The sequence below is a fragment of the Brassica oleracea genome, chromosome C2, assembly GCF_000695525.1.
Source record: "Brassica oleracea var. oleracea cultivar TO1000 chromosome C2, BOL, whole genome shotgun sequence".
Classification (NCBI taxonomy): Eukaryota; Viridiplantae; Streptophyta; class Magnoliopsida; order Brassicales; family Brassicaceae; genus Brassica; species Brassica oleracea.
The window spans coordinates 34,641,249-34,653,618 of NC_027749.1; the positions used below are offsets into that span (position 1 = coordinate 34,641,249).

Sequence of the window (12,370 nt, forward strand, 5' to 3'; positions counted from 1 at the left end):
TGTTACACAATTGTTCTTATCCGAAAATTAAGTTTGATCAATTCTAAAATAACAATCACGAAATCTGTGTTCTTTTGGAAAAACAAAGCTCCGGGTTTTCAAATAATTTCACCAGGAGGCAGCTCTGCGAGCTTCGCATTAGTACCAAGCACACGTTCCATATCAAACCGGACCTCAATATTGCGAATGCTATAACCAACCACCATTAGCCAATACAACAATTTTGCAAGGTCCGTTGCGCTTGTCTCTGTCACATTCGTCTGTGCAGCCACCGAGCCGTTGATATCAGTCACGTTATATAACAAAACACAACGAAGAACAAGATTCAGCTAAAGAAGTTGATGACATATAACCTTCATTTGCTTTGGATCTGTGTCCGACACAGCTAGAAGCCGCTTGATAAACGCATTCATAGCCACAGCAACATCTTCGCCTGCAGTGTTTGTAAGCTCCTACGAAATTCAAAGCATTCAAATTGAGAAAAGAAAATTATTTGATGCAGACAAATTCACAACAATACATGAGTTCTTCCCATGCCTTAAGATTTTGAGGCTCGAGAGATTTTAGAAGCTCCAAAATTTCGTTCTGCTCATTCGCAGATTTTCTCCCTACTTGACGGTTGAGTTCTTCGATCTCTGCTTCCAGAAGCTCGATATACTTTTTCGCATCAATTTTCTCGGGACCAGAAATGTTATTCCATCTGATCACTTCCCCTGATACATTCTTTTGAGTCCCAGGTGCATAGTCTTGATCATCCGCCTAGCTTAATCAGAATTGAAAACCAGAATCACTTATAATTTTACAAATGGAACACGCACATAATAATCTAGATACAGAGAGAATGTGAAAGGTTTTTTCATTTAATTCACTGAAGAGAACTAAAATTAACGCAAGAAGGCTCTTAACTACTCACCAAACAAATATCCGAGACTAATCTGTTCCATCTCAAGCTAACAAATTCAGTTATAGTTTTTATTTATTAAAGTAAAATTCAATTACAATGCTCCTACACTAGCTTAACACAAGGCTTATTGGAGAGAGGAAGCAAGGAATGACAGGACAAGTAAAAATTCTATAGAAAAAGCAACCTACCAAAAAAAGAACTAAAAACCTGAAAATGTTACCCTTTTATCGCGTGGTTCAGGAAGAGCAACCTGCTCTAAACTTTGTTGCAATTCAAGACGATATTGAGCGTTTCTGAACATGTATCCGGTCATCAATACGCTCATCATCAACTGTGCAAGGTTTTCAGCAACCTATAACCCAAAATCCCATCAATACAAACACAGGACACAGCTAATAGTGAAACAATGAAACGTACGATTACAAAAAGTACTCACAGAGGTGACTGTAACGGCAAAAAACTGCGGAGGTAGCGTTCCAATCATATTTGTCACAGTCTGTCGCATTGCATCAACCACCTGATATCACATTACAAGAAACATAGAAAATCAGATTACAAGAAACATAGAAAATCACAAGCTCTAGCTCTTAGATGGTCTTCTTCAAAATAAAACAGAAGCTTTACATGTTTAGGCGCGCGTTTAACGAACAACTCCATAAACTCAGGTTTCACATTCTGAACATACTCCAGTAAAATATCCCTCCTGGTTTTGGGCTTACCAAAAGTAAAACCAATCATCGAAATTAGGTTTATGAACAGCAAAGAAGCTGCCGCTAAACAATATTTCATCGAAACCCAAAAATAGGTATTTACCAGGTTGCCACTGGGAGGTGTGAACTCTGCAGAGGAATCAGAAGGCTGATTATTTGAAGAACCATAAGACTTAACTCTCAGAACCAAACTTTTATTGCAAATTCTCGACTTCATCTTCAGAGGAAAGCTCACAGAGGAAGTAGAGAGTTTAGGTTCAAGGTTGTGAGAAAATGACGAGGAGGGGCGAGATAGTGATTGCAAGAGCGAGAACTGAATCGTTAACGAGCACATCTTCGAAACCCTAAACTGTGTCCAATTACGATCGGTTTAGTCGATTTGAGAAAGCTTGTTCGCTAGTTGGGGTTTTATCATCCAAAGAGGAAGGGATTAGGCACACGGTGGAAGAACATAAAAACAGACAAAACTGATGATCTTGTCCATCGATTTCTTTCGATTCATTTTAAAAGAAAACTGGACCAGAGCTGCAGAAAAGAGTCAAAACCAGATAAATACCAGCAAAAACCAGTGAACCCAATCGAACGACATACATTAAAATCCGTTCTATATATTGTAACGACCTTGTTCAATCAAACCGGTTTGATTTTATTTAACCATAACTATTGTTGGATCCATTATTGGTCAGTTAAGTAATTGGACCCGAATGGCTTGGACCACGCGACCACGAAAAAAGCCCAACTTCGACCAAGCAAGAACGATCCAAAGAACCAGAGATCACGGAATGGTTGCGAAAATCACGGGAGCAGCCCGTTATAAAAAAAGATCGTCGCATAAGAAAGGAGACACGTTGAAAACCCTAGAAAGAGCTACACCCACACTTCGACCTTGTTTTCATCTAGTTTTAGTCTTTGATCTCATCGATCTCGTTTTGTAACATTCGATCTCAATTCATTCATTGTATTCATCCTTACTCATCAATAAAGTCCATTTTTGCCTACTGGAAACTGATTACATCGTTGTGTTCTAAAGATATCGTTGTCTACATCATTTATCTTTCCTAGATTAAACTCTCGATCACTATTAAATACTTAGCGTAGATTTTAGGATCTACAACTATTATTAAAATCAAGTCTTTTCTTTTAACAACAAAAAGCTATTATATTATTCAAACTTAGTGTGGTTTAGATAACCAGACTGTAATAGAACAACCAATAAAACATAGATCTTTAGAAAGACCTCATAGTCCAAGCTAAAGAGTCGGAAATATAATTTTGCGTTCGTGGAATATGAATAATCTTGAAATCCAGAAATCCAGAAATCCAGAAAGCATATTTGCAGAGTCTTTATCCTCTCCAATTCTGTTGCAAAGCTAGGCCAAGCATGAGACTCCATAATCATGGCGATCAAATCCTTGCAATCCGTCCCAAAACTCTGTCATGTTGAATGTTGGAGCATACTCTCCATCGGCCATCGAAATGTTTCCACTTCCGAATGCAATGCAGACTCTCGCCGTGGGTAATTTCGTATCCCCATAAGTTGAACCTTCCCCAAGCTGTCCATCCAAACCCATCCACACCCACTGAACTGTGATGTAGATGTCCAAGACCCATCTATCATGCATATATTACCCAAGCTTAAGACTTGAGGTTCTCGAATACTGTGATCTTGTGGAATAGGTGGCACCATCTCGTCTGCGTTAAACAAGGCTCGACACTCACTCTCTGCGTAAAAAACTAGTTCCAATGGATATCTATCTATCTCCCTAAAGAACTTATCATTTCGGGCCTTCCAAATCTACAAGATTATTCAGGGATAAGAATCTCTGTCTAATTCTAGCTCGACAATGATGTTCTTTCTCCAGAATAGATAATCCATATTAGCATAAACACTCGACACCGAAAATATATCTAGACTTGTTGGTGTTGCTGATAGGGACCAAGCATGTAGAGATGGCGGGCATTCAAAGATGGTATGAGTAAAAGACTCTTCTGGTTCTCCACATCACGGGCAATATGATGCGCCCAAAATTGATAGAGGCTAACTTGATGCGATCCTGGCCAAGGTTATGGATGACTTCGTTCAGATCTGTCAAAGACCTTTCATTCCAAGGTGGTAATGGGATAATCCTAAGCTTCTTTAGACTCGTGTAGATCGAACATGAGGTATATCAAACCTAGTGCCTGATGCTAGCGACGATTTTTCAGAAGATAGGAAGTGAGCCTTAGGATGTTGCTTCGTGTAGAACCAATGAAGAGTGTAAGAACTCGACATTTGAAATATTTAAATACTACACAAAACTCTTTGGTGGTAGAATGGTCACACAAGAGCTTGCGAAATAACTCCTGATTAACCGGTTTGATCTTCAGCCTCACACTAAAAGATCGAAATGTTCCAAAGGAACAAGGAGAATCACTCTCAAACAAAACAAGTTTTTAATCAAAATAGTCTGTTTATTTTGTGGCTCTTAGGCCTCATTATATAGGTTACAAGTTGTAGAAAATAGGAAAGAAAATGCTAAAAATAAGAAACATAGAAACTACGAATGAAGACTTTGACTAAAGACCGAAATTAATGATTTTTCTTGAATACTTTTTTTCATGCAAGGCCAGGACTTTCTTGCTGACTCCCTCTTGGTATTCTTGATGAGAATGGGTCAGAAACATTCTGATAAAGGGCCTGGTCGAATTTCAGCTTCATCCAAAACAAAGTGAATTTGTTTGGATCTTTTTCTCGGCCCAAAGAAGTTTGTTTTGTTGAAGCAGTGAAAGTAATAATGCCCAAGCTTTCCTGAACATCTTTGGGCTGATAAAACACATTTGGCCTTGAGTCATTCACTTGTTGGCCCATAAGAAACAATCATGGTCGATGGTCGGAAATCGGGTGACCAAACCAGCTCAGGTGGTCGAACTAGCTCAGAAGATTGAACCATCTTGTTCAGCTCGTCCATGTGAATGTTAGAGCTAAGCTCGTCTAGGATAGTGTCATTAAAGCTTACTTGAGTATTCATCTCATATACACTTACTTCAGCTGGTTTCAGCTCATACACACTCTCTTCAGCTGGTTTAAGCTTGTCCTCAGTGTCATCAGCTGGTCTTAGCTCGTCCAAGGTTGCATAGCTGATCATGTTCGCATCATCTCCTCCTCCTTTAAAAAAATTTGCCCTCAAATCTATCTTTCTTTAGCTTCAGATGGGATGATCTCTTGGCTTTCGTAGAACTCTTTTTTTTAATAAAGAAAAGAAGATGAAAGGAATAAGATGGATGAAGAAGATGGAAAGATGAGAAAATGAACACACAAGTACCGGTTGAGTGGCTCTGATACCACATGATACACCCTAAATGGATAGAGGCTAAATTGATGCGATCCTGGCCAAGGTTATGGATGACATGATTTGGATCTGTCCAAGACCTTTCACTCCAAGGTGGTAATGGGATAATCCTAAGCTTCTTTAGAGTCGCGACCGCCAGATACTGAATCATGCTGTCATCTTTTGCTAGATACTCTCCCTGTACCTGGTTGATTCTCTGCCCCCATTTGGTGGGCAAGGGTTAGACCTGCGATTATGGCCTCATACTCGCTCTCGTTGTTGGTTGCTTTGAAGTTGCATCTCACGGCCCTTGAGGCCGTGTTCCCCGTTGGCGAGGTAAGCACTATCCCCACTCCAGCTCATCTGACGTTACTGGATCCATCAACGTGTAGGATCCATTCTCCCTCTTCCTTAGTTTTGCCTCGGAGGCGTACCTCCTGCTCCAAAGCTAGGAGCAAGGTAGGGGAGAATTCAGCCACAAAGTCTGCTAGGACCTGTGACTTTATAGCCGTGGCGGGTCGAAATATTACGTCGTACTCCCCTAGTTCCACGGCACATCTGGCTAGGCGTCCGGAGACTTCTGGTTTGTGGAGGACCAACTTTACAGAGAAGGAGGTAACAGCCACGATTGGATGGGCCTAGAAGTAGGGTCGGAGCTTGCGACCAGTGACTATCAGGGCTAAGGCCAGCCTCTCTACATGGCTTGAGAGGGTTTCCGCATCTAGGAGAGCTTGCTTACGTAATAGACTGGTAGCTGCTTGTTTCCCTCCTCGCGAACTAGGACGGCGCTTACGGCGTGTTCGGAGACTACTAAATATAGCAGCAGGACTTCACCGAGTAGTGGCTTGGATAGGAGAGGAGGAGCGGTGAGATATGACTTTAGCTCTTGGAGAGCAGATTCGCATTCTTTCGTCCACTGGAAGTCCTTTGAATTCTTGAGGGTTCCGAAGAAGGCGTGAGATTTGTCGGAGAGTCTGGAGATGAACCTGCTCAAGGCCGCCATCCTTCCCGTTAGCTTTTCAACCTCCTTGACGTTCTTCGGGGAAGGTATTGAGTGAATGGCCCTGATTTTCTCCGGGTTGGCCTCGATGCCCCGGTGGGTTACAATGTACCCGAATAACTTGCCAGAACCGACCCCGAATGAGCATTAAGCCGGGTTGAGCTTCATGTTATACTTCCCGAGGGTGGAAAAGGCTTGCTGCAGGTGAGATATGTGGTCTTCCTCCTCCAGGGACTTGACCAACATGTCATCGATGCAGACCTCCATGGTTCTCTCGATTTGATCCGCGAACATCATGTTCACCAGCCGTTGATAGGTTGATCCTGCGTTCTTTAGGCTGAAGGGCATAACCTTGTAGCAGTAGATCCCTCTGGATATCATGAAATATGTTTTCTCCTGGTCTTCCGAATGCATAAGTATCTGATTGTAGCCGGAGAACGCGTCCATGAAGCTCATCAGCTGGTGCCCCGCGGTGGCGTCCACCAGGTCGTCGATATGAGGTAGCGGGAAGGGGTCCTTTGGACATGACTTGTTGAGGTCCGTGAAGTCGTTGCGGACTCTCCACTTGCCATTCTTTTTCTTGACCACGACGACGTTGGCTAGCCATTCAGGGCATTGCACCTCACGAATGAACCCCGCGTCAAGCAGGCTTTTGACTTCATCGTTGATGATCGCGTCTCTCTCGGGGGCAAACTTCCTTCTCTTTTGTCTGACGGGTTGATGTAGGGGGTCCACCTATAGCTTGTGCATGATGATTTCCGGATCGATCCCAGGCATGTCTGCATGGGACCAGTTGAAGCAGTCGGAGTTAGACCTGAGGAAGTCTATCAGTCTTCTTCTCAATCCTTCGGTCAGCTTGGAACCGATCTTGAGGTGCCGGGTCTGATTTCCTTCAGTTAATGGCACGTCGTCCATTTCCTCTACCTCCGGTTCCTCAGTGTGAGGAGCCGTAGGCTTACTCTGTAATTGCTATAAGACCTTGGTCTTTCCTTTCAGAGTGGTCTGGTAACAGGAGCGGGAATACTCCTGATCCCCTCTGATTGCCTTTATGCCCCATGGTGTAAGGAATTTCACCATTTGGTGAAGAGTCGAGGGGATGGCCACCATGCCGTGAATCCAAGGCCGTCCTAGGATCATGTTGTAAGACGAGTCGCAGTCGATAACGAGGAACTTGGTTGACATGTAGACTCCTTCAACGTATACGGGGAGGGTTACTTCCCCGGCGGTTTGTTTGACTTCCCCACTGAACCCTATAAGGGGGGTTATCCTCCGAGTTAGAGCGCTTTTCTTCAGCCCCAGGTCCTTGTATGCGGCCTGGAAGATGATGGTGCCGGAGCTTCCATTATCTACCAGTATCCTTTTTACCAGGCAGTTCGCTACGGTGAGCGATATAACCTGGGCGTCGTGATGCGGTGTGAGAACTTTTTCCTGTTCCTTGGCCGTGAAGCTTATTTCGTCTGTTCCTAGGAGCAGGCGTTTTGGCTTGGCTGCCTCTAGGCCATGCTTAGCGTTCCAGGTGGCTTTCTTCGCGGCTGCATGGCTTATGCCGCTGATTTCTGAACCACCCGATATGACATGGATCATTCGGCCCTGTCGCGGTGGCGAGATGGGAGCAGCTTAAGTGGGCTTACCCGTTGTCTCCTTGCTTAGATGGCTCTTGGCCTTCTCAGAAAGGAACTCCCTGAGGTGTCCTTTCTTAAGCAGCTTGTTGACCTCGATTTTTAGTGCGACGCAGTCATCCGTTTTGTGACCGTGGTCTCGGTGGAAGTGGCACCAGAAAACAGGGTTCCGGAAAGAGTCGGGTGCTTTCATCTTCTGAGGCCACTTGACCTGTTGGCCCATATGCCTCAGAACATTGGCCAGCTCCGGCCTTGAGACGGAGAGGTGAGAGATGTCTGGCCACGTGGACACTGCCATCCCTTCTGCCTTCTCGATCGGCCGGTTCTGGTATCTGCCCATGTTCTGATTTCCGGAGTCCTTGGCTGGTCTTTGAGAGGGTTTCTCATCTTGCTCAGCTCGGTCAGGTCTGATCGTCTTGGGATCCTGCTTGCGTTGGGCCTTAGCGTGGCTGGCGACATCTTCTTCCCATTTTACATGTGCCCAGGCTCGAGATAGGACGTCTTCCATGGTTTTACACTGGTATTTGGTCAGATCCTTATAGAGGTCCCTGTCGAGGAGCAGGTCTCTCTTGAAGGAAGAGATAGCAGTGGGGATACTGCATTCGGGGATAGCCACCTTTTCTTGATTGAAGCGGGCTATGTAGCCTCGCAGTGGTTCCGCTTGGTGCTGGAGGATTTCGTAGAGGCTGTCAGAGGTCTTCTCCAGGTCCCTGCTGCTGACGAATTGCTCCACGAATTTGTCACTGAGAATCCCAAAGGAAGCTATGGACCTGGAGGGTAAGTTGATATACCATTGCAGAGCGGGTCCGGTCAGGGTGTAGCCCAACCCTTTGCACATGGTAGCTTCACGCAACCCCTTTTGGAGTGCTACGGCTAGCATCCTTTGTCTGTATTGGGCGACGTGGTCGTCCGGATCAGTGGTGTCGTCATACGCCTTTATGCTGGGGAAGGAGAACTTCCTCGGCATCTCGATCAAGGTGATCTCATCCGTGAAGGGTGTTTCGGCGTAGGAGTCGGGGTTGCTCTTCCGGATGGGGGGAGCTACCCTCGGAAGCCTCTCTACCATGGACTGCATGGCGTCGAGCCTCTCGGAGAACATCTGGTGAAGGTGGGTGATCATAGAAGACTCTGCTCCCACTGCTCCATCTGGTGCTTCTTTATCAGGTTCGGGCTCTGATTCGCTGTCCTCCACGTCGTAGGTCTGAGCATCCTTGACCTTTTCGCGAGTTGATGCGTCTCCTCCCAGCGTCGTAGTTGGGAGATTCGCGCCCGTCCCGGAGTTGGGTGTCTCCAGAGTCGGCATAGGGCAGACCTGAGTCCGAAATCGACGCTTCTTGTTGCTCGCCGTGTTGAGGACTTGGTTTTCGTCTCAGAGGGTAAGATTCTCTGATTCGAGCTGGCTGAGCTTTTCGGCGCTCTGCTTCAGTTTCTTTGAGTGTTCGTTGAGCTTCTCCTTCAGGGTCTAGAACTCCAAGGAGAGCTCGGGATTAGTCTCCTCCTTAGTTCTATGCAACCCGGTTACTTGACCTTGCAGATCATCGATTTGCCTCTGGAGTTCAGCTTCTCTCTGGGTAGCTTCGGGTAGCTATCCTGCTCGCCCACCGCCATTATCACATAGTTTAGATTACTCCCCTCCTTCTACCGCCAAACTGTTAGGGGATTTTTGTGTAGGGTCTTTGTAAGTACCACAGAACGATGGACAAGGCTGAATATTGTATAGATTTCGTATAAAGTTGTAGAGAAATAGACTTGAAGAGATGTTTTATTGAGTAAAGAAGCCGGAACTACAATGATTGGTGTATGAACCCTAGTTCTAGCCCCCTAGCTCTAATCTCTAAGTCTCGAAGTGTCGATCCCTTGCTTTAGGGTTTAGGTTCCCTTTATATAGTTTTCTTAAGGCGGACCTTAGTCGACTGGAGTAGTTTAAACTCTTCCATATTCGGAAATATGGAAGGTTTGCCTTGTCAGAAGTTTTCCTTTTCCCAGGGAAAGTGGGCGGTCCTGGGGACCGAACTCGGAGTACTTCGTAGCAGGGAACCGGGGTTCCTCCTAGCGGGGATCCTGAGAATCGGGTTCCCTTCCAGCGGGGATCCAGAGGCCGGTGTCCTGCCTGGGGTCTGGAGGAATTCAATACCTGAGTATTTTTCCCCAACAGGTTCGATGGTAAGCTACAAGCTTCCTCTCATTTTATCTCCAAAATGCACCCAAATCATCACTTTTCTCCAAAACACTCCTGAACCTGTAAATGTGTTAAAAAGACTCCAAAACATAATAAATAGTTCCTAAAACACCTATATACCATGGCTAAAAGTAGGTAAAATCCATGGTATATCAACTCTTCCAGAGTTACCCTTTTGCCTGTCCTCAAAAAAAACAAGGAGTAGTCTTTATGAAAGAGGTTTGAAAACAGTTTGGATTCGCACAATTCAAGAACTCACTATCACACCTCTATAATGTTGAAAGCCACATCAAATCAATTCTAACTTTGGAGGTATTTTATATACTATATCCTACCTTAGCAACCAAATCTATCTAACCAGCAACTTCACTAATACTGATCTCATTTAGTACATATATAAAAAGTGTAAGTTTTACTTTGGAAGTATTGATCAAAATACACATGGACTCTTGCTCAAGCAAGTTTCTAAACACACATGTAGTCTTATCTGATCCCTTTCTTCCCTCTTTTTCTCTTCTCTGAATCTCAATTCCATAATGAAAAATGATGCTGATACAGTCCATCTTTATTCATTTTCTTTTAGACTTTCTCTTTTATCTTTCTATCTTCTTTTTTGACCAAGTGTAGGCGAATAATGGGGTCACATGAGACACTCCTACCCCTCGCTTCCAACGACATTTGATCATTCCATTCGAGTAGAATAATGAGATCGCATGAGACACTCCTACCCCTCTAAACCGCATGAAATAATTTAAATCTTTGATATTTATAGATGCCGAAGAGAGAGAGAGAGAGAGAGAAGGGAATCAAAAACACACTGACTTTTAACTTCCAAACTTGCAAGAGGAATCCGATCTAATGTATACCAAGCCCCAAGACAAGCAGATTAAGCTCATTTAGGTTGGAGATCAGCATTGGTTCCTTCTAACATTCTCAGCAATTGCGGATAATTGGCAGGTAATCCACTTTAGTATCTCTAATACACTATACAGTCAATAAATCGAAGAGTGGTGCTAGAGAGTGGTTAGATTATAAGTGAAATGTAAAGTTCATTATCTCCCTTTTGACTCAATAAAAACTTTTTTTTTGAAAACATTTTATAAGACTCATACAAAAAAATATCAGTAAACCTCCCCCTAGACTTGAATTACATAAATCAAAAGTTCATAATTAACAAGGTAGAACGATATACCAGCCCACTGATGTTTGATGTCGATCGACACAATAAAGTGTCTATCGATCGGTGCTGGTGTTGTACTATCGATCGATGTCGACTAGGTCTCATCGGTCGATAGGCTGAGCAATCGTCTCTTTGGATCTCTTTTTTTTTTTATGACTTGCAATAAATTAAATGCAAAAATCAGTAATAATTTGAAGTTAAACTAAGCAAAACTTACCTAATAGTGGGTTGCCTCACACTCAGCGCTTTGTTATAGTCATTGGAAGTAGGTTGGCTAATATGGAGGTGGATGACTACTTGTTGGGAAACAAGTGTCTACATCTTCTTTGCTTGTTTGAAACCATGTACCAACGAAGCTTCTTATGGCTTCATCCCCCTAGTCCACTGGTTTTTCAGTATCTCCTTATCAACCTCATTGACATGCATCCGTTTCTGAAGGTTTCCAATACAGCCCTGCTGCATTTTAAGTCTGGCATGAATTATCTCCTCGACGTCCTCCAATATATGGGAAAAATCTTCTCGCATCAAGTCTTGAGAAAAATTAATCTCATCAAGCTTTTCCTCTAACAACTTCACTATTACCAGCCTTCCTCGCAAAGATGTGTGCCTATTGTCGATTGATGGTCGAGTGTAACCGTCGATCGATGCTTCTGATCGGATGGCATTCTGTCTCCTAATCACATTTATCTCCTCTTTCAGCTCATCCTTGCGTATAGTCAGCCTGTCAATGGTGTCATTGAGTGGGTATTAGACATCATCGAGCCTCCTGTAGGATTCTTCTAGTGACATCTCCTGGGCTCTGTAGATCCCATGTACCGTATCATCAATATCTGCTCTGCTGTAACTTCCTAACTTTAGCAAGGTTCTGGTGAACTTCTCTGCATGTTCTTGTAAAAAAAATTGAGCTTGTCCATGCATTGTAGCTCTTTCCAGAATGTCTCTGATGTCTTCCCTAGACACATGAATGATTCTGCCATCAGGCGCTTGTGCATATCCATGCTCGTCTCTGTATACGCTGTATTCATCTTTTGTTTCCCACTTGAATAATATGTTGCCGCCGGAATCATAAGCTCTTTGTCCATATTTGAAAAGACCGTCGGTCGATGGTTGACCTTTCCTATCGATCAATGTTGAATCTTCTGCTCTTTTGTCTCACTATTCCGTTTTGAATATCGAGATGTCTTGTTGTTTCCGTCGATCGATGTTTCCCCTCAGTTTTCTTGGGTAATCTTGAGAACTCATGCGTTTTCTATGGCAAGGCCACAATACTCAATGATCTCTTCTTCTCCGTAGTCCTCATCACACTCATCTGGCTCCATTGCGCTGATCTTCCTCTTTCAAGGTGTAGCAGTGTGAACAGTAAAGTTAGGTTGGTAGTATTCATTCTCCCAACTGTTGATAGATCCTTATGGGAAATCGTTTATCTCATTCGCATGGTCACTGTCGATCGTTGCTTCTAACTCTTCATCG

General features: G+C 43.9%; 1 protein-coding gene across 1 annotated transcript; it reads right to left on the bottom strand.

Moving 5' to 3' along the window:
* Positions 1-1,948, bottom strand: LOC106322814. The gene is made up of 7 exons (XM_013760955.1): positions 1,718-1,948; positions 1,529-1,618; positions 1,341-1,421; positions 1,125-1,256; positions 538-759; positions 354-452; positions 1-260 (listed from the first exon to the last, which is right to left on the bottom strand). The coding sequence occupies exons 1-7, from the start codon at positions 1,946-1,948 to the stop codon at positions 99-101; spliced, it is 1,017 nt and encodes a 338-aa protein (XP_013616409.1). The 3' UTR covers positions 1-98.
* Between the last annotated feature and the right edge of the window lie 10,422 nt (positions 1,949-12,370).

Coding starts and splice junctions, on each gene's coding strand:
- LOC106322814 (XM_013760955.1), bottom strand. CDS start 1,948: ATGTGCTCGTTAACGATTCAGTTCTCGCTCTTGCAATCACTATCTCGC. Junction 453..537: donor TCGAGCCTCAAAATCTTAAG/GCATGGGAAGAA, acceptor TGAATTTCGTAG/GAGCTTACAAACACTGCAGG. Junction 261..353: donor CAGATCCAAAGCAAATGAAG/GTTATATGTCAT, acceptor GTGGCTGCACAG/ACGAATGTGACAGAGACAAG.